The sequence below is a fragment of the Spermophilus citellus genome (genome assembly GCF_964194105.1).
Source record: "Spermophilus citellus genome assembly, chromosome: 4".
NCBI lineage: Eukaryota > Metazoa > Chordata > Mammalia > Rodentia > Sciuridae > Spermophilus > Spermophilus citellus.
Window position 1 is genome coordinate 152988092 of NC_138185.1, and position 21465 is coordinate 153009556.

General features: G+C 31.6%; 1 protein-coding gene across 5 annotated transcripts in view; it reads right to left on the reverse strand.

The window, feature by feature from the left end:
- Window positions 1–5887: 5887 nt before the first annotated feature.
- The window catches only part of EXOC5 (exocyst complex component 5), a 72656-nt gene continuing 57078 nt past the window's right edge, over window positions 5888–21465 (reverse strand). For 3 of the 5 annotated variants that reach the window (XM_081291519.1, XM_081291520.1, XM_081291521.1), the window contains 6 exons: window positions 20600–20708; window positions 16242–16362; window positions 14998–15084; window positions 8859–8967; window positions 8449–8664; window positions 5888–7833 (listed from right to left, as the gene is read on the reverse strand). In XM_081291519.1, coding sequence (XP_081147645.1) covers window positions 7645–7833; window positions 8449–8664; window positions 8859–8967; window positions 14998–15084; window positions 16242–16362; window positions 20600–20708 — 831 coding nt within the window. In that variant the 3' untranslated portion in view covers window positions 5888–7644. Of the gene's footprint in view, window positions 7834–8448; window positions 8679–8858; window positions 8968–14997; window positions 15085–16241; window positions 16363–20599; window positions 20709–21465 lie in introns of those variants that run through there. The other 2 variants (XM_081291522.1, XM_081291523.1) reach the window with 2 other exon arrangements.

Sequence of the window (21465 nt, forward strand, 5' to 3'; positions counted from 1 at the left end):
GTAGTTTCACAGTGACAAAATTGAGTAATTATAAAATTTAGAACTTTGAATCTTTACATGATTTCTGCAATAGCCATTATCATTCCCCCAATTTGGTCCTAACGCCAAACTTCAGTAGCTGAGCAGGATGAAGAGGAAAACCCAGTATGGATACTGAAGCTCAAGTACAGTGAGAAAGGTATCACACAGGGATGGGAGTATCTTTATACATTTAAAATATGCATGTGGGCTGGGGCTGCAGCTCAATGGTAGAGTGCTTGCCTCGCAGGTGTGAGGCCCTGGGTTCCATGCTCAGCACCACATAAAAATAAACAAACAAATAAAGATATTGTGTCCATCTACAACTAAAAAAATATTTTAAAAATATGCATGTGTATGAGTTACACACAAAAAGCACTCTAGCTCCATCCAACAATAAATGGGAGCAATAACATCTCAATCAAAATAAGCGCTTACGTACAAAAATCTTGGCTTCTAATTATCAATTTCCACGAAATGTGAAGGGATGATTCTAGAGCTGTGGCAAGACCAAATAAACTTGGAAAATCTTGTTGTGCTGAAAGTAAGACAGTGCTTTAAAAATGATGGGAACATGTCAAAAGAAAACTGGAGCAACCCAAAGAGGCTCCCACTGACCAAAGTTGGGACAACATGATATCCAGAAAAATAAATTGTAAACCACTAAATAGAAAACCATGGATCCATACTGGTATCAATAAATTGAAATTTCAATTAGGAGGATATATACAATAGCTTCAAAGTACCTCCCCACAAAAAATTTACAAAGGGAAAAAAATAGCAGTTTTACGGTGGAGAAGGCTGTAAACAAGTGATAACTTAAACAAGACATCAAAATGAATACCATCAGAAATGGGGCAAACTGAAATCATGCACTACCTGATAGGATGCAATGAGAACACAGACTAGCATCTGCAATACTCCTGCCAAAGCACTAGTGGACTCTAATCATGGTCAAATAGAAACCCAAATGTGGGGACAAAATAACTTGCCTAAAATCAACAAGAGTGCCAAGGGTTACAGAATTCTAGGAAAGACTGAGGAACTGGTTCTGGAGTAAAAGAGAATAAAGACACTACAACCTAAAGCAATATGACTTCTCAGCTGGATGCTAATAATACATTATTGGAATAACTTGTAAAACTTGAGTGAAGTCTGAGGATTAGACAGTAGTAATATGTCAACATTAACTTCCTAATTTGATTGTTGTATTTTGGTTACAGAGGGAAACCACTTCTTCTTGTAAATATAAAAGTATTGCTGGGTGATACACATCACAGCAGCAACTTACTCTCAAAGGGAAATTTTTTTTGTATGTATAGTATTGACAATCCTTCTGTAGTTTGTTTCAAAAGCTTTTCTTTAATAAGTAAAATGCAGAAAACTAATCAATAGATTCTTATTATTCTTAAAGAGTTGATAAATTCAATGTGACATGCAACTATAAAAAACACAATTTTAATTATGAACTTTGATTCCATGTTTTAGTTTTGTGTCTTTAATTCTCCCAGAATTCTCATTTATGACTTTCATAATCTTATTTAAATTCACACACATCCCTACAATTATAAGACACAAGTTCGTAGAGTGCTGTTCAATAGAGAATAGTTATATGAATTCTATTTTTAAAATTAAACAAAATATATATATTACTATAAAAATAATGTCTCCCCCTTGTGGTAAAAATTGAAAATACATTCTACTGGAAAACACTAATAGGCGCTTCGTATTTTTTCTTATAAATTATTTTCACATTATTTCATGTCTCTTATGCTACCCTCTAAATAATATACTATATTTGCAAACAATATACTAGGAGGTAGTTTCAGGTTTTGTTTTTTTTTTTTTTAGGTCAGCATTGTCCAGATTCAATTTGGATAATATCCTCTACAGCAAAGAGCTCTGATAGAATTGTCACAACAAAAGACCAGAGTTCAAAGGAATCAATGTAACCCACAGTATAAAGATTAACATGACAGGTAGACAAGAAGAGATGTCCTCATTTAAAGACATCTACCTATATGAGATTATAGGGACATAATTAAGGTTTCCTACCTCTTAAAGTTTATTTTAAAAATTTGAAAGTCCACCTTCAGAAATTAATTTCTTTGAACTGGTTCTATCCAATTTTCACTTAGCTTATTAATATAAAGATATAATGGGAAGAACATTTTCTTCATTTGAGATTTCCAGTGGTGAAAACAAAGGAAGTCACTCATCTGAGTTATGAATTCAACGTAGCTTCCTCATTCCAGGTTCCTATTCCCATTCTTAACCTTCCATATTTCTTCCTATTAAGTCACCAGGCAATGATAATTCCATGTTTCACTGACCTTTCAGTGATTATAAAATAATGTAAGTGGTTTTTGAAAGTAAACTTAATTCCATTTTCAGACTTTTAAATTAAAAGTGGCTCAGTTGGATACTGTCTCTTAAACACAGTAATATAAATATTAGTATCTTGGCTAAAATGAATTATTGACGATTTTAATACATGTTGCACAGTACATATTAATATAGAAAAATACATGTTATCAGCAGCATAATGTTGACCATGTTCTAATCCATTCCACCTGCTCAAATATTAGTGCAAATAATTATATATTTGTAATGCATCACTGCTGTCTAGCGCAAATCTATGCCGTCTGAATAAATGACTTTCCTGAGGTTGTTTGCTATTTGGAGTATGATGTGATATATTCCTATTTAAATTGGCTTTGAATGGTGATGCAGACTGCAACCCTCTAAAACCACTTATAAAACAAATAAGGTGGTATTTAATTACTTGTCTCCTTCCTACGCCCCCAGAAGATATCTAATCATAAGAACTTAAGTTTCCTGGTACCCACCAAATAATAATGATAAAATATAGAGAGCCTAGTTTAAAAATTAGTTTTGTTAAGCCCAGGGTTATCAGCCTAACTACTCCAATTCACCAATTAAAATTCTTAACCTCTAATGTGTCAAGTTTCTGTCCTATACATACTTGAAAAGTTATTTCCTCTCTAAATTTAGAAAGAGAAATTATAGTAGCAACAAAGGGTAGAGTAAAGCAATTTTTAAAAAACTTAACATATAATAATTTTGATTACCTAAAAATGACTTCTGATTGCTAAAACACTAAATATTTTTTGCCCTACATTAACCATTAAAAAACTACCAGTGCACTAAACAGCTAAGAGAAATAGCAAGCTTATGACATTCAAAGTAGCCTGCTTTTAAACATAGAATACTGACTTCCTCTTATCTTTCAAGAAAAGCTGTTATTTTCTCTCATGTTTCAAAAAATGGTACAAAATACTTGGACTCTATATATTATAGAAATTACTAAGCAAAAACACTGTCATGGTTATAAAAAATAATACTAAGGAAAACGTTGGGATAGACAGATTTCTGTTAGGTAAAAACTTAAGATTATATTAAAATTCATGACTACTTTAAAAAACTCATTGAAAAAGTATGACCACATGTTGAACATATAAAAAAAAACCAGTAGTGGGCTGGGGTTGTAGCTCATGGTAGAGCACTTGCCTAGCATGTCTGAGGCACTGAGTTTGAACCTCAACACCACATACCAATAAATAAAATAAAAGTTAAATTCTTTAAAAAACAAAACTCAGTAGTAATTTAGATACTGATCTTGGATTCAATTTCATAATCTATACTTCAGAATGAGAGTCAAATACTGGATGAAGAGAAAATTAGATTAAGCAAAAATCATCATTAATAAATCACCATATTAAAGAACTTATTTAATATTCCATAAGAAAAATAATACATAGAACCTAACAGTAAAAAAGACTTAAGATTTAAATCTGAGCCTTTTAACAGTCTTAGACCTTGATAGTTTTTATGCCTCAAGTTTTTCACCTACCAAATGGAAACAGTACCCAAATCCTAGGGTTATTTTGGAATCAAATATATACAAAAGATATAGCATTGTGCATAGGACTTAAGTCCAATAAACGTAGCAATAAATATCTTCATTATGCATTAAAATTTTTTAAATTGCTACATTCACTTCATGTAGAATTATTTAGTCTAACAATATGGACTGGTCTTTTCTTCCAAAATAGACAATGTATCACAGATAAGCCTTCTCAAAGAGAGAGAAATAGTACAGGAACTGAAAATAGTTAATCTAATTGTATGAAAGCATCAACTGCTTTCTTTGTGTATGTCAAATTCTCCATTAGAAATCAGAATTCAGTATGCTTCTGGAAAATAAATATACTGTGGGCAATGACAGAATACTTTTGCCTTAAAAACATGTTAATCTCCAGATGTGAGCTTCTATATAGTCACCAAAAAAATATGCCCTGAGTGAACCTTGCTGTGTTCAACATACAGTTCCACTAGGCATGCCTTATTTGTTTTAAGGATTTTGTGACATTACAGGAAGCAATATCACTTTATCTGGATAAAAATATTCACTCTCACAGGTGAGAGAAATGCATCATAAGGAATCAGTAAATTCTCCAATTGGAATCAATCTACTGGTTATTAATTAAAATTGTTTCACTGTGAGCCAAAAGGCTAGTAATCAAAAAGTAAAATATTTAGAAGTGAAAGAAGAAAAATGATTCAAAATATAAATTAATCTGCTTTAAATTAAAATTTTACTTAATCTTTAAATTAACCTACTTTAGCAGTTTTTTTTTTTTAACAACAAAGAAGATCATAAGGACTTGCAATCATGATGATTCTCAAAATGAGACCAATAATTGTCTTGGAATGGCCAAACGGTCACTAAAGATCCATCTAGTTGCCAGCTTGGAAGGCTGAAGCAGGAGGACCAAGAGTTCAAAGCAGCCTCATCAACAGTGAGGCACTAAGCAACTCGGTGAAACCCTGTCTCTAAATAAAATACAAAAAAGGCCTGAGGATGTGGCTCAGTGGTTGAGTGCCCCTGAGTTCAATCTCCAGTACCCTCCTCCCACAAAAAAATTGAAAAAAAAAATTCATCTAGCTGTTGTAATTCTTCATAAGGACTCTCTATCTACTCTAGTTGACTGTCATTTGCAATATCATAATTTTACAGAGGCTAGACTTCCTACTTCTTCCTTAATTTTGCGTACTGTACTTTATAAAACATATGTTTAAAAAAAACAATTTGCTGTGTTTTAGAGTATATTTTCAACTTTGATACATTACCTAGATAACACATACAGCTCATGTGAAACTGGAATACTGCAGGATTCCCCTCATTTAAGTGTTGGTAAAAGATATTAAGTTTAATTATCTCTACCTAAAATTTTACTGTGTGTATATAAAAACATTTTATTTATTAATCATTTCTTCTGAGTCATAAATTTTGGACTATGATTATTTTGGTGATCATTATACATGAAAATACTTTAAAGATCAGAACACAAGGAACACACATTGCTTCACACAAAATCTTTTTTTCTTCTTCTTCTTCTTAGAGAAAGACCTTATGTTTAGGCTAAATTTCTAATCTTGGTTATATAGTCAAGTACTTTTCTGCTTTAAGAAAAAAAAAAAGAGGGGGGGATGAGAAGACCTAAGCTATGAAAAATAAGGTATACCTTAAAATTTTAAATTAAAAAATAATTTATCAAATTCAGTATGGATGTCCTTAAAATAGATAGTGAAATGAAATAAACAATCACAGGGAATTTGTTTATTGAGCATTAATGTTAACACTTCTAAATTAAGTATTCACTCATGAGTTTTGTCACTGTCCTCTCAATGGACATAACGGAAAATATTGCACAGAACTCAAGCAAGGAAATGATAATTAACAAAATATCTAAGCAACAAGTATATGCTTTACATTTTAAAAATTAATTCAAACAAAATAATCTGAAGTGCTTCTGACTCGGAAGTCTTAAAGTGTTATCTCGTGTTTTATTTGAGATTTTTTTTCTTTTCTTTTTTCTTTTTTTACAAATTGACACTGTACAAAGAGTTCAAATGGCCAGTAAAACTACTGCCTTAAAAGTTGGCTTTAAGTAACAGAGGTATAATTGGAATTCACATCAGAGCTTTCTAAAATGGCAATAGTACAAGCATATGACTTTTTCTGGTATCCAAAACCTCTTTTGGCTCTCCCTTGGCTAAGGAATAGAAATTTGGAAAGCCTTTTAAAGTTACCACAATGTCCTAAAATGCTTTAATGAAAGTTGGCATACCGCATTTTCCTTGCTTACCTTGATAACACTGGGCTAAACAGAAAATGAAGAAAATTCAGTCAATAGTAACTTAAATAGTAGTTAGCTCTGGGCCTGGGAGGTTTGGTAAAGTTGACCATTCAAAATTAGGTTCTTAGAAGAAAAGCAGTTTTTCAAAATTAGGCCAAAAAGCCTATATGAAAGAAAAAAAATGTTAAGAATGAATTGAACATTAAAATTTATATGGTTTCTAGAAAACTATAAACAACAGAATGGAAGCTGAAACACTACACATAATTAGAATGCATTCTCACAGAGCAAGTTTTAAGGCTTATAAAGTAATGGTCTAAATTTATGCTTGATCTTTAAAATTTTGTAAGTGATTTATTATGTCACCATATTAAGCCAATTGGAGTAATCATATCTAAGTAGGAATAACTTCAGAAATGCCTTGAAAAAGGACAATGAAAAAACCTAGAGACCTGAAAAGTAAACAGTATTTGTAAAGCTTGTCTCCAGACTTACAGTATATAATGTTATCTATCAACTCCCAATTCCTCTTAAAGTAGACTACTTGCATGTTTATCCCATCTTATTCAAGTTTAGCATTAGAGAGAAATCTTAAAGGATTGCAGTGTTTGCTAAACATTGTCAATATTTCTCATATGCACCATTTTCACTACATCTCACTTTTTTACTTCCATTATAATATTAAAATAATGAATAAATATGGTCCTTTAGTTAAGGTCTTCAACCTTAAGTGAAATATAAAATAAGGTAGTTTTATTAATTTCTTGCTAGAATTGGCTTAAGATTTATTTACCAAATAAGAAATAGTAAACTTTACTTTTACCCAGAAAGCAGATGTATTCTGATCCACTAGGTCTACATAAAACATTTCATCATTTTAATTTAGTTTATAACATTTTTCTTGGAATAGTACTGATGCTGTATCTTAGAAAACACTCCAATCAACCAACTACAGAAATTATGCTTAATTGTTAAACTTTCAAAAAAGGCAAAAGATTCTTTAGGAAAACCTAAAATAATTTGGTTAACAATTGCCAGTGCTGAAAAGGCCAATAAAAATTGGTGAATAAATAAATGTGATTTTGTTGTATTTCACCCATTCTTAATGAAAAATGGGATGGTAAATTTTCAAGATGGAATATGTTAAAGAACCCGAACAGGAACACTGGTAAATTTTGTTTGCCTTCTGACACCAACATTTTCTAGGATGAAAACAGTGACATAGTTTTACAGAATTTGAAAGTTATAAAATAAAGAATGGAATTAAAATTCAACTTAACAAGAAAAAAAGCAAAATACAGCTAGGGGTGTCCAAATTTCAAATAAAACTTCAAAGATCAGTATGGCTGCTGTTTTCTTCCAGTCATTTTTTCCATAAAATGTTGGCTGTGTCATAAGGAATCTCCTGTGCTTTCTATCAACCGAGGCCTGATGAAGTACAACACACTTTGTGAATTCAACCTCAGCTGAAGTGTCGAGCAAGGCGGGCAGATCTATAGTCAGCACGAAGTTGTACGAAGGAGTGAAGTATGTTCTTGTCCAGATTAGCAAGTTGTTCTCCTGAGCAGACTTGCTTTAAATTATCTGGGGCAACTACCAGAAGATTGCAAAGTGCATGCAGAGTATCAAAAAGATGTAATACCATTGGAATCTGAATTGAGAGAAGGAAAAAAATAACAGTGACAAAACAATTTCCCATTTTATAATGAGTTTTGCAAATTCTTCTTATATACAGTTTTGTCAGGATTTAGGATTATGGAAGTTCAAAATATTAGATTTTTTAAGACTCTCTAAAGAGTTAAAATATTTCAGAAGTTACAAAAGCTCTACAAACTTGTGAAAGGATTTATATCAGTTTTCTCATACTATGTAATTTGATAGACTACAAGTAGTTATCAATAATATAGCACTTTTAAAAATAATTTAAATTTTTAAAATTTAGGGAAAAATGATCTGAGAGAGACATACATGAAAATAAAATATATTATTTTCTTGATATGTAACAGACACAGCAGTAGTCATGGCTGTCAATAAGACCATTTGAACTATGCAACTGAAATATGACATTGTCTAAAATAAAACACACAAAAAAAATATTAACATTGCAAATATGAATGGAACTATTTTCAGGCAGAAAGTGATGGATCTCATCTAATTACAATTCAACAAACATTATAAATTTCTTAATAATCATTACAATAAGATTTAAATGGCCTGACTTATGTTCCTAACCTCATTTACAAGTTTGGTATTTGTGTATACATACCTTGAAGTCTTTGGCACACTTTCTATATTCAGCTACATCACAAATTGCTAACATGCCACCCATACAACTGTAGGAATATTGTTGAAGATGCTCATAAATAAGTCGATGAAAACGTACACCAAGTTCCATTAAAACTGTATCCACATTTTTCCCATCCATGGAATTTTTAATCTTCTCCACTTGTTTTCTTACATACGTACAGACTTTTACACAGGCCTGTAAAAGTTTTACTACACTTATTATGTAGTTTATGTGCATCAGTTTAATTAAGGAGAAAATACACATTGTTTTTCATTAATTTCTAAGTATAAAAGAAAAAAACTTAAGGCGTAGTAAGACACACTGATAAAAATGTTAAATAATTAACAAAACAGATACTTTTTATTAACAAATTGAACAGTTCTACTCACATTAGTATACTGTATCAAAACATTGTTTTCATCTTCTGGTTTAAAATCTGTTTTCTTTTGTTCTGCAGCCAAGATATGCTTCATTTGTCCAATCATACAATTTAATGTCCTAGAGAATTGAAAACACAACATATTTGATCCATTTAATTTATTCAATATTGACTTTTATTTGTTATTTGTACTAAATTTTTTCATATCACCATAAAACTATTTTGTAATTGGTAAAGTTTAGATTTAAAAAAAGTCAATCTAGGTCTTGATACCAAAAAGCTCATTATTTTACTGACTCCCTGCCCCAAACAGGGAAAAAAATTCTTTGCCGAATGCTTTATTTAAGGAAGTCTTTAAGACCTTAGAAATCTGTCGCTGACTTATTTCCTCACTACTAGAGATCTTCAAAGGCAAAATGAGACAGAATGTTTAAGAAAGTGGAAAGATCAGTTTACGAATGACTAAGGTTTTGGAGAGCAAGTGGAGAACATGAGTCTCATAATCTAGGGATAATCAGGAAGATGAAGAAATTCTACTAAAGGTCCAACTGAGAAACGAGGGCATGAATTTCTAACAGTACTAGTGACATATTAATTATGTGATATTCTCCAACAGCAAATAGCCATCCAATTATAGGAATAAAAGAGACCAGAATGATCCAGAATTTAGGGTCTGTGTGACAGTCATGGTTGAAGGAAGTAGATTTAGAGTAAATATAAGGCAGTAATTTAAGAGATGGACCATATGATTTGGGCACAATAATGAATGAAGTAAAGTTAGGAAAAGGATAACAGAATGACCCAAAATGAAAAGATTAAAGGACAGAGGTCCTGCTGAGGTCAGAAAATAGGCATGAGGAGAATTAAGATGTTGGTAAAATAGGAGGTTTGAAGTTGGTATTAAAAAAAAAAAAAAAAAGAAGTAGGTGTAGAGTAGGGCATTTGGGTTTAAGGTTTTTTTTTTTTTTTTTTTTTTTTAAGAGAGAGTGGGAGAGAGAGAGAGAGAGAGAGAGAGAGAGAGAGAGAGAGAGAGAGAGAGAGAGAGAATGAATTTTTAATATTTATTTTTTAGTTCTCGGCGGACACAACATCTTTGTTGGTATGTGGTGCTGAGGATCGAACCCGGGTCGCACGCATGCCAGGCGAGCGCGCTACCTCTTGAGCCACATCCCCAGCCCCGGTTTAAGGTTTTTATTACCAATGATAACAATCCAGTGAGGCATATGAGTAGATGTTTAAGTGAAGATGATTGATAAGATGAATGGTTTACACACACAGACATAAAAAGAACCTGATTTAAGGTAAAAAGAAAAATTATGAGACAGATGCCCCAAATTCTCAGTAAATGTATAGCATTGAAATAAAAGACTGAAAAATGAAGCAACAAGAAAGGAAAGATATGAGCTTCAAAGGCAAGAGACGTTCATTTAGGCCTAATGGATAGATACTGCTTTAAAATTATCATTAGGAATTCAAGGGAACGCTAAGCCTTTATTTAGGGTCACACTTGAGAGACCTTCACAGACCACTATGCCTTTAATGTATTAAGTAATAAAAACACCAAGATTATGACTTATATGGAAAGACAAAAGAGAATATTTCATGTATTGATAAGACAGGAAATATATATTTCATACACTTTTGAAAACTTAACATATATCTAACCAAAAGTGATTTTTTAAAAATTTTTTATATCTTTCCAAAAGTGATTTTTTAAAAATTTTTTATTTTAGGTATTCTGAGGCAAAGCAAGCAGAAACAAATTACACATAAAGGGTTTAGGTTAGGAAAATACATACTTGTCAAAAGTAATGTTTGTAACATCTATAATATATATGTATACATATTATAATGATAGTGAATGAAGTTCTATTTATGTATAATCTGATGTGATCTTGACTAGAAACAAAAGATTATTATATACTAACAAATTAAAGAAATAGGTAAATTTGTAGAAACATGTAACCTACTAAAAACAAATGATGAAGAAATTAGAAAATCTGAACAGACAGTAATGAAAAAGGAGATTAAACTGGCAGTCAAGGACCTCTCAACAAAGATAAGCCCATGACCAGATGGCTTCACTGGTGAATGTTACCAACCGTTTAAAGAATTAACACCAATCCTTCTCAAACTCTTCCAAAAAAAAAAAAAAAATGGGAGCAGTAAACACTTCCAATCTCATTTTACAAGGCCAGCAAACTCTGATACTGAAGCTAGACAAAGACACTAGAGGAAAATTACAGGCCAATATCCCTGATGAACTTTGCTTAAAAAAAAAAAAAAAAAAGCCTAGCAAACTGAATTCAAAAGCACACTGAAAGAATCATACACCATGCTGAAAGAACCATACACCATGATCAAGCAGGATTTATCCCTGGGATGCGAGAATGAGTCAATATAAGCAAATCAATAGCTATGATATACCAAATAAACAGAATGAAGAATGACATTATGATATTTTGAAGAGATACAAAAAGCAGTTGGCAAAATTCAACATCATTTCATGACAAAAATTCTTAACAAACTTAAGTATAGAATGAATATACCTCAACATAATATAAGACATATATGTTGAACCCATAGACAATATAATTGTTAACAGTGAAAATCTAGCTTTTCCCCTGAGATCAGGGAAAAAAAGACAAGGATATCCACTTTTACCATTTCTATTCACTGTAGTAGTGGAAGTCCTAGCCTAAGCAATTTAAGCTAGAAAAAGAAATAAAAGACACCTAAACTGGAAAGGGAGAAGTGAAATTGCCTCTTCAGTGACATGTTACTATATACAGAAAACCCTAAAGACTCCATCAAAAAACTGCCAGAACCTGAATTCAGTAAAGTTACAAGATGCAAAGTCAATATACAAAAATCAGTTGTGTTTCTATACACTATTGATGAATTATCCAAAAAGGAAATTAAGGAAACAATCCCATTTATAATAGTATTAAAAAGAATAAAATACTCAGGAATTAAGTTAACTACAGAAGTAAAAGACTTGTACTAGGAAAACTATAAAACTTTCCGAAAGAAAAATAGATAAATAAATGAAAACACAACTCATGTTCATGGCTTGTAAGAATTAATATCATTAAAATGTCTATACTGTCCAAACCGATATATAGGTTCAATATATTTCCTATCAAAATTCCAGTGACACTTTTCAGAAACAGAAAAAAAGAAACCAACTCAAAAATTCATATGGAATCAGAAAAATCCTGAATAGCCAAAGCCATCTTGAGCAAGAAGAAGAAAACTAGAGACATCACACTTCCTGAATTCAACTCATCTTTGAGATAAGGGTGCCAAAGATGTACAACAGGGAAAGAACAGCCTCTTTGTTTTATGGTGCTGTAAAAACTGGTTGTCCACATACAGAAGAATAAAACTGGAACTTTATCTTCTCATATACACAAAATCAATTCAAAATGGAGACTTTAACATAAGACCTTAAGATGTAAAACTACCAGAAGAAAACACAGGCAAAAACTCCTTGACATTGGTTCTAGCAATGGTTTTTGATAGGCCACCAGAAACACAGACAATAAAGCAAAACTATATAAGTAAGAGTGCATCAAACTAAAGATCTTCTTTTTAGCAAAGAAAATAACTAACATAGTGAAGACAGAACCTACAGATAGGGGAAAATATATTCAAAGACATATATCTCGTAAAGGTATCCAGAATATATTATATAAAGAATTCAAACAACTCAATAGGAGAAAAAAATCAAATAACACAAATTTTAAAAGGGCAAAGGACCTGAATAAATATTTTTCAAAAGAAGACATACAAATGGCCAAGAGATATATGAAATGTCTCAACATTACTAGTCATCAGAAAAATGAAAATAAAAAACACAATGAGATATCACTTTATACATGCCAGGATGGCTTAGACAAGAGATGCTAAGTGTTGGCTAGGATGTGGAGAAAATGAAACTTCTGCATGCTAAAGTGGGAATGTAAACTGATACAGCCATCATGGAAAAATAGTATGGCAATTCCTCAAAAAATTAAAAGTAGAACTACTTTACTATATTATCCAGCAAACTCACTACTGGGTATATATTCCACAGAAATGAAATTAATATCTTGAAGACATATGTGCTCTCCCAGGTTAACTGTAGCATTATTCCCAATAGGTAAAATATGGAAACAGGGCCGGGGATGTGGCTCAAGCGGTAGCGCGCTCGCCTGGCATGCGTGCGGCCCGGGTTCGATCCTCAGCACCACATACCAACAAAGATGTTGTGTCCGCCGAGAACTAAAAAATAAACATTAAAAAATTCTCTCTCTCCTCTCTCTCTCTCTCTTTAAAATAAATAAATAAACAAATAAACAAACAAACAAATAAATAAATAAAATATGGAAACAACCTAAATTTCCAGTGAAAAATGAATGAACAAAGAAAATGTGTATACTTATACACAGAGTACTAATGAGCCATAAAATAAAGAAATCCTGCCATTTGTGACAACATGGATGAACCTGGAGGACATTAAACTAAATAAAATAAGTCAAATACAGAATGACAAATACTACATGATCTCATATGTGGAATTAAAAAAAAAAATCAAACCCATAGAAGTACAGAGTAGAATGGTGGATGCCAAGAACTGTGAGGGAGAGAGTGGTAGAGGAAATACGGAGTCAGAGTACAAAGTTTCAGTTGGGCAGAATTTAATACGTTCTGGAGATCTAAAGTACAGTATGGTGACTATAACTAATAATACTATTTTCATACTTTGCTGAAAGAGTAGATCATATGCCTTTTCATCACAAGAAAAAAATGGTAACCATGTACTGATGGAAATGTTTAATTAGCTTTCTTGTGATAATCATTTTTTTAAAAAATGGTTTTTTTAGTTGTAGTGGACACAATACCTTTATTTTATGTATTTTTATGTGGTGCCGAGGATTGAATCCAGTGCCTCAGCTCTATCACTAAGCCACAACCCCAACCCCTGTGGTAATCATTTTACAAAGTGCAAATATGTCAAAACTTATTATACACTTTACATGTAAACAAATTTTATCTGTTAATTAAACTTCAGTAAAGCTGGGAAAAACAGTAAGACAAAGTTTCAAGATTCTTTTAAACCTATTCTTCAGTAAACTACTCTGAATGATTTTATAACACCCTTTCTTTTTCCAACTTTTTATTCTATTTTTACTTCCCCTTTATTATCACATACCATATAGTCAATAGTTCTCAGTCTTAGTGTGAAGGTCAATTGCAAGTGAATTGCAAGGTGAGTTGCAAGTAATTTCTTATTACACATAAAGTAAAAATGTTCGATATTTGCATAAGTTAGATTCTCAGTTATCTTTTAAATAAGGCTATTAAAATCTATATTCAAAAATGCTTTACTGAACAAGAGAAAGTAGAATTACAGAAATACAAATCTATACCCAAATCTTAGTACCATGGGTTTTAAAGAGTTCCAGCTCTACCATCATTACCTGTGTGGTTTTGAGCAAATTTATTAAAGTCTCCATTTCCTCATCTGTAAAATGGAAATAGTAGTTCCTACCTAATACATGAAATAATATAGGTAAAGGCCCTTATATTGTGCTTGGCATATAGCAAATGCTTGATAATCGGTAGATACTATCATCATCAATAAATATATGAACATCATCATCCCCAAAACAGATAGACTAATGTACCAATAAAAAATATAGGGAATTGAAAAGAAAAAAACCCAGACAGACCCCTTGGGCTCTGTACTATGAGCAGGTAATTATCTTCAACAAATATTAGAAGTACTTTTAGAAAATTACTGTATTTATTTAAAAGATTTCATACATAAGCCTGGAAGTTCTAAATAAATATAATACTATATATTACACACCATTTTTAATGGATTTTGTAGTTTGTGAGTATCTAGAGTGGAGATGGGGTGCTTACAAAAAATGATTTTTAATGGAATCTAGTTTAAAAGTATATCTAAATATACTTACTTTCAGAAATAAAATAACTTGGGAGTTCAATTAACATTCTAATAAGGTTAAAAGTCATTCACAAAAATAACATCAAATGTTACAGCAAGACGGTGGAATTCAAATAAGTTTCTCTAAAAATTTTTTTTGCTGCTATAATATTTATATAATTTTTAAAAATTCCAAAGAAAAACAGCAACTTGCCTATCAATGCCAGTATCCAATTTCATCTCCATTTGCTCAATTATTTCTTTTTTCTTCTGAAGGCATTCAGATAACTTAGGAGAAGAGCTATTGTAGATTTAAAGGAGGAAAAAAATGCATTAATAGCCTAATTTCTAAGTTTTTCATATTCATATGTATGTACCAACAGACATGATCATAAATCCAAGAAGTACAAAATTTACGTTCATATGCCCAGTTTATTACAGTAGTCACATAAGAAAACAATTATCCACTAAAAGGAAAGGAAGAAGAGTTAAATTTGCTATTCTCATCTCTGAGGAAACAGCCCTTAAGAATACAAACATGTTTAATTTGGAACTATATGGTTTAATTTATAAGTAAATAGTTGGTAAAACACTCAGAAAATTCACAAGGTATCACTAGACTCTTAAGAATATAGTAAATCATTAACAATAATTTGGAGAGGAACAGTTGTATTTATTGTCCCTAAAGTAAAATAAGCAACAATAATAAAAAGCCCTGACAATTATATTTGCCTTCTGAATGCTGCCAAAATATTAAAAACACCTGAAATATTAAAGAATAAGCAACCCAAACACCATGTGAGTTTTTTGCTATGTGGCAACAGCTCTTTAAAAAGCAAATTCCCTTCAAAGTATGATTCATGGATCACAAGTGACTTCACTCTTGAAATTGTTTCTGAGGCAGTCTTGGTATATCAATGTTTATAACAACATATCTAAAATTTTTCTTTTATAAGAATAGTTTCTCTTGTCAATAATGGTACTACATAAAAATCGGTTAAAACATATTCGCATAATACATATTTCTTATTTCTCATATTCTTTAAAAGTTCATAAAATTGATATAAAGATATAAACCAGATATTAGTGTCTCATTAAAATTTGTCCTATTAATCTCATAAATTTTTTTGTACATCTTTATATAACAAGCAGCTACAGGTGGATTGTGTCTATTAGATCCTTGGAAGGAGTAAATATGCTGAGTTGCATTAAGCTGTAGGACCTCTTTAACATTAGATTTCAATTTTAGATTTAGGACAGATTAAGTCTTTTCAAATGCAACAAAACTTAATAGCACAGTAGAAAGAGAAAACAAGAATGCAAGGAAGAAGGAAAAGATCTTTTCATTTCACACCTCCATCCTATTTGATGCTTTCATGAATATGTATTTTTAAAATTTAATAAAACTATTCTAAATATCCTTTGAAATACCAATAAAAATATGACAACGTAACTTACCTTATTAGTGGCATAAGGTGATCATTAAACTGCTTGTCAAAAAGATGGAAAATAGTATTGGCCTGTTGCACAACATCCAAAAAATAGAGATTTGCATTCCTAGAATCTGAGGATGGAATTCCTAAAATTGAAAAGACACAGATAAATGAAAATTATCTTTAAAAAAATTCATCTTAGCAATAGAAAAAAGATGTGGTTTTATATATACAATATGAATAAAAGTAACTGTTATTTTAATAAACTGGCAATGACTTTTACAGACAAAGGAAAACTGAGCTTGTTAATAGCTTAAAATTCACCCAAAGTTAAATTTTATGCCCAAATGACCATCATATTCATGATTTGCTTAGATAAACCTAAAAATAAATCAATTAACAATTCTTCTTGAGTTCTACCTTCTCCTTACTTTTCCTAGCTCTCTGGTGCCCCATGATTCACATGTGATATAAATATATTCCCACCATTTTCTTTTCTTTTTGTTCTTTGGTGATATTGGGGATGGAAACCAGAGCCTTGTACATGCTAGACAAGTATGCTATCACATCCCTAGTCTTTTTTCTTTTCCTTTAATTTTGAGACAGGCTCTTACTAAGTTGCCCAGGTTTGCCTGGAACTTGCATCAGTTTCCTTAGCAGCTAGGATTACAGATGTGCACCACTGCACCCAGCTTTCCATAATTAAAAAAAAAAAAAAAAAAAAAGTTTCTTTATCTCTGATAATAGTTAAAATACTTTTTTTATTGATTTTTCTTGTTCAAGCCTCTTTTTTTTTATTGTCTATCCTATATAATGCTGTCAGTAATATGCCTAAAATTAACATTTGACTCGTTTTCTCTACTATTTCCTCAAAAATACTCAAAACCTCCAATCTCAGCAAATTCCTAATATTCAGAATGATAATCAAGCCAGTCCACTGATAAAGCAGCAGACAAAAAAGTCAGCTTGTCCTCTATGGATTTCAGTTTCCTCCTTTCTTTAAAGAATAACTGATGAATTTCAAGGTCCCTATTGTTTTTTCTTCTAGTAAACTTAAAAAGAAAATAGAGACTAAGAAAAATATCCATAGCTGACAATATGAAGCTTAATATATAGAAGTCTTTATAGGACAATGATCTTTTCAGTTTTAATAATAAAAAATAAAAGTGTTTTTCTCCCTGACCAAAAAAAAAAAAAAAAAAATCAATTGTTAAGAAAGCTACAGGCTTCGACACAAACTTTTAAGAGCAAAAAAAACAAAACAAAACAAAACAAAACAAAACAAAACAAAAAACAAAAACCAACAACAGAAGTAGGAAATATCCTTTATTATAAGACAAGAAAATTAAGGCAATATTGATGTATGTTTCCAATCCCTAAATTATTGAAGCTTTTAAGAAATATTGAATAATGAATGGAAAAACTGGTACATGCATATAGGTTGGTAGCAGTATATACTGGTTAAGAAAAAAAATCTTCAGGAAAACAGTTTATATCAAAATTAAAAGGTAAAAAATTTTGTATCAAAATTTAGAAAAATGAATAAATAAAACATGTTTTGATCCAGTAATTTCATGTTTGTGTTTTATGAAAGAAAATTGTTCAATATTAGGAAAATGAACACTGGAAGGTTAATTTCAGCATTATTATACTACAAAATGGAAACGATGCAAAATAAGATATAGTAACCTTATACGTGCTCCACAGAATTTTATGCAATTGTTAGAAATAATAGCAGTTGAGTATTAACTAGATGCATGAGAAACACTTGTAAAATGGGAAGATTCCTCATATGCATAAGAAAATTTCCATTCCAAAAAAAGAATATTGCCATTAAAATGAAGATGCTAGGTTTCCATACTTGCTGAATAACAAATCCTTCATATAAGACAGATTCAAATTCATGTTACTTTTTTCATTATTTTCTTTATTCTTCATCTTTGAGGTATTATTATCCCAACAAAAATTATTACATTGAGTCATTTGCAAGTGACAAGGGTTAAATATTTGATGCCAAAGGCCTATCATAATTAAGTTAAAAAATGCTTTTATATATAAGAAAGGATAGGATAACATAAAGATAAAGGCAAGGCCAGTAATGTAGTAGGTGACTGAGAGGAAGAGTAAAGGGGTGGGTAAAGGAAGGTGATGCAGAATGAACTCTTAAAAAAATCATGTTATGTGCATATATAAATGTACTACAGGGAACTTCACCTTTATACATAGGTAAAACCAATCAAAGATAAATAAATAGACAAGTGAAAGGAAGTCTAGTAGAGTAGAGGAAGGAATATGGGACAAGGGAGAAAGGATGGGAAGGAAAAAGGGGGATGGATAAGGGGGAATCATGAACTGAAATCAAACTCCATGCACTTATGAGTTTGTCAGGATGAACACAGCTACTATGTATAACTATAAAGCTGTAATTTAAAAAATGCTTTTTTTACATCATAAGAGTAACAACATGAAAAAAATGGAAAATGATAAAGCAGAGTGAACCCAAAGTGACTGAATTATGGCTAATTTGGTTCATAGTTAAAACTTTACAGAATGTCATTTTATACAGCCTATACAGATTTTCTGAGCATCTATGTAGTTTTTGGATGCTAAGGTACAACACTAGATAAAAGAAAGGTTCCTAATGTTATCTCTACCTAGAATGTTCTATCTTATTAGTATACTCTATCACTTCATTAAGCTCTCATCTTCTCAGAGATACCTTTTTAAATCACCCTTTCAGAAAAAAAAAAAAAAAAAACTTCAAATTACACTGTTCAACCTACCTTTCCATTACTATCTCTCTTACTCAGTTTCATTTTCCTTCATTGCACTTCCTAATCATTTTTCTATCTTTCCACAAGAATATAAACTCCATGGGTCTGGCAGTAGTCATATAAGTGTTAAGTGAATAAATTCTGAAGTAGAGGCAAACACTAACATTTAAAAATTTCACTGTGATAAATGTTACTTTAAAAAGCTAATTCTATCTGGTTGTAGTGGTACCTGCCTGCAATCCCATGACTTGGGAGGCTGAGGCAGGAAAATTGCAAAGTGTGAGGACAGCCTGGGCAACTGAGTGAGACCCTGTTTCAAAATTTAAAAAATAAAATAAAGGATAGGAATATATAGCTCAATGGCCCCTGAGTTCAATCCCCAGTTTAAAATACAGTTAATTCAATGATGAGACAATTCAATAAGCGAGACAGTAGTACTACTTCAGTTAGGGTGATCAGTAAAGGCCTGAGAAGGTGACATCTTAGTTGAGATCAAATGGCTGAAGAGCCAGCCATGAGATGAGCTGAGGAAAAAAGTGTTTTTTGCGATGGGAAACACCAAGTTTCCCATTCCCATCCCTTAAATGTTAACTTAGGCAAAGAGCCTAAGTTAGGAAAAGGAATGAAGACCAGAGTGTCTGGAATAGTGTGGGGAAATGCAGTATGTGGAAAGGATGAATACATAAGTGGCAGATCAAAAGTCGGGCTTCTTAAAGAGTTTGTTATTGTTTTCCCTCTAAGAGTAATAAGCCACTAAAGGATCTTAAACAAGGAAATGATAATTAAACTGGCTATAATATAAAGTCAGTAACTTGGAAAGGCAAGAGTGAACACAGAAAACCAGTGATGACAAGTTGAACTAGGGTGGCAACAGTGGAGATAGAAAAAAGTAAATGAACTTTTACTATTTTTTGGAAAGATACTGACAGGATTTGCTGATAGGTTACTATCAGGGTTGATAAAAAGGAAGAATTAGGGCAACTCCTTGGTTTGGGACTTGAGCCACAGGTGAATAGCAATGCTTTTAAGGACATGTGAGAGGAACAAGTTTAGGAGAAAGATAAAGAGTTTTGTTGTGGATATGCTAAATTTGAGATGACCATTGAAAATGTGGTGAGGTCAGGAGGGCAACTAGATTAATGAGGCTGTAATCCAGGGAAGAAGTCATTATTACCCTATTTATACTAACCAGTAAGCTCAAAAGATCAAAAGTAAAAGAAAAAAGTTAATGTCAATCTATCCTCTTACAGACTTATTTTTAAAATTTTTTCCCTTCTAAACCTTACACCAGTTTCCCCAGTCAGAATGGTTCTCTTTTGTTTCTGTTCCTTGAAATTTTACAATATATAGCAAAGCAATCTACTCTGCCATACATTGTAGTGACTTATGTGGCCTATTACCTTACTTCACTGGATGTAAACAATATGAGAGAACCATGTCTTTGCATGGTTTGCAGCACTTGGCAAATCCTTGCACTGTAGAAGCTCAAAATTCACTGCACTTAACCAAATTCAATGTACAGAGATGATTATACATGAAACAACATTATATATACAGTTTAAGCAGGATTAAAGGAATTTAGCAGAAAGTTTAATACAAATATACTCACCAGCAAGTCCTGTTTCCAAAGCATAATCAATATGCTCGATACATAAAAATTCCACCAGAATGGTAAAAATTCTAAAGGCATTCCTCGGTAAATCAGAAGGGTCAGAGAGCTTTTAAACAAAACAAAACAAAAATTACTCCTCAGGTCTATCTTTTAAAAAAGCCAACTCTTTTTTTTAGTGATTTTTCTTAACTATCAAAGACACAGTATGATTCATATTCCACTTCCCAATGTCCACACACAATAGCAATGTACCCTTGATCTATAATTCTCCTGCCTTAGAGAAATGTTTTTTAAACTTGGATTGCAATGTATTAGTGAAATCCAATTGTACTTTTAAGAAATACATGCATATACACCTTATACCATTTGTGTGTGTGTGTGTGTGTGTGTGTGTGTGTGTGTGTATGCACACAAATAAAAAAAACATACAGTGGGATAACATGTAAAATGCATTTCTTGTTATAATGGGTCAAGGTCAAAGAGGTTTGAGAGTCATTGACTGAACAAGGGCTACTTAGTAACATTCAGAACAAAAAGGATTTTTTATTTATGGAAAATAAATTAATATATACTGTATAAAATATGCATAAAATAATTCCATAATTTCCTGGTTTAGTGAACCTTTAAAATTTAACCTCACTAACCCTCAATTTAAAATTTAACTTCACCAACTCTAAGTTTTTTCATTTGTAAGATGGGAATAATATTAATAGTACTCACTTTCTAGTTTTAAGGTTAGAATAAAACATGAAAAGTATTGTGTTTTTAACACAGCTAACATACAGTAAGCTGAAATTTTTCATTTTCATGCTGCTCATAAACTAGTAAAAAAATTAGTAGTTACTCTGACAAAATGAAATCTA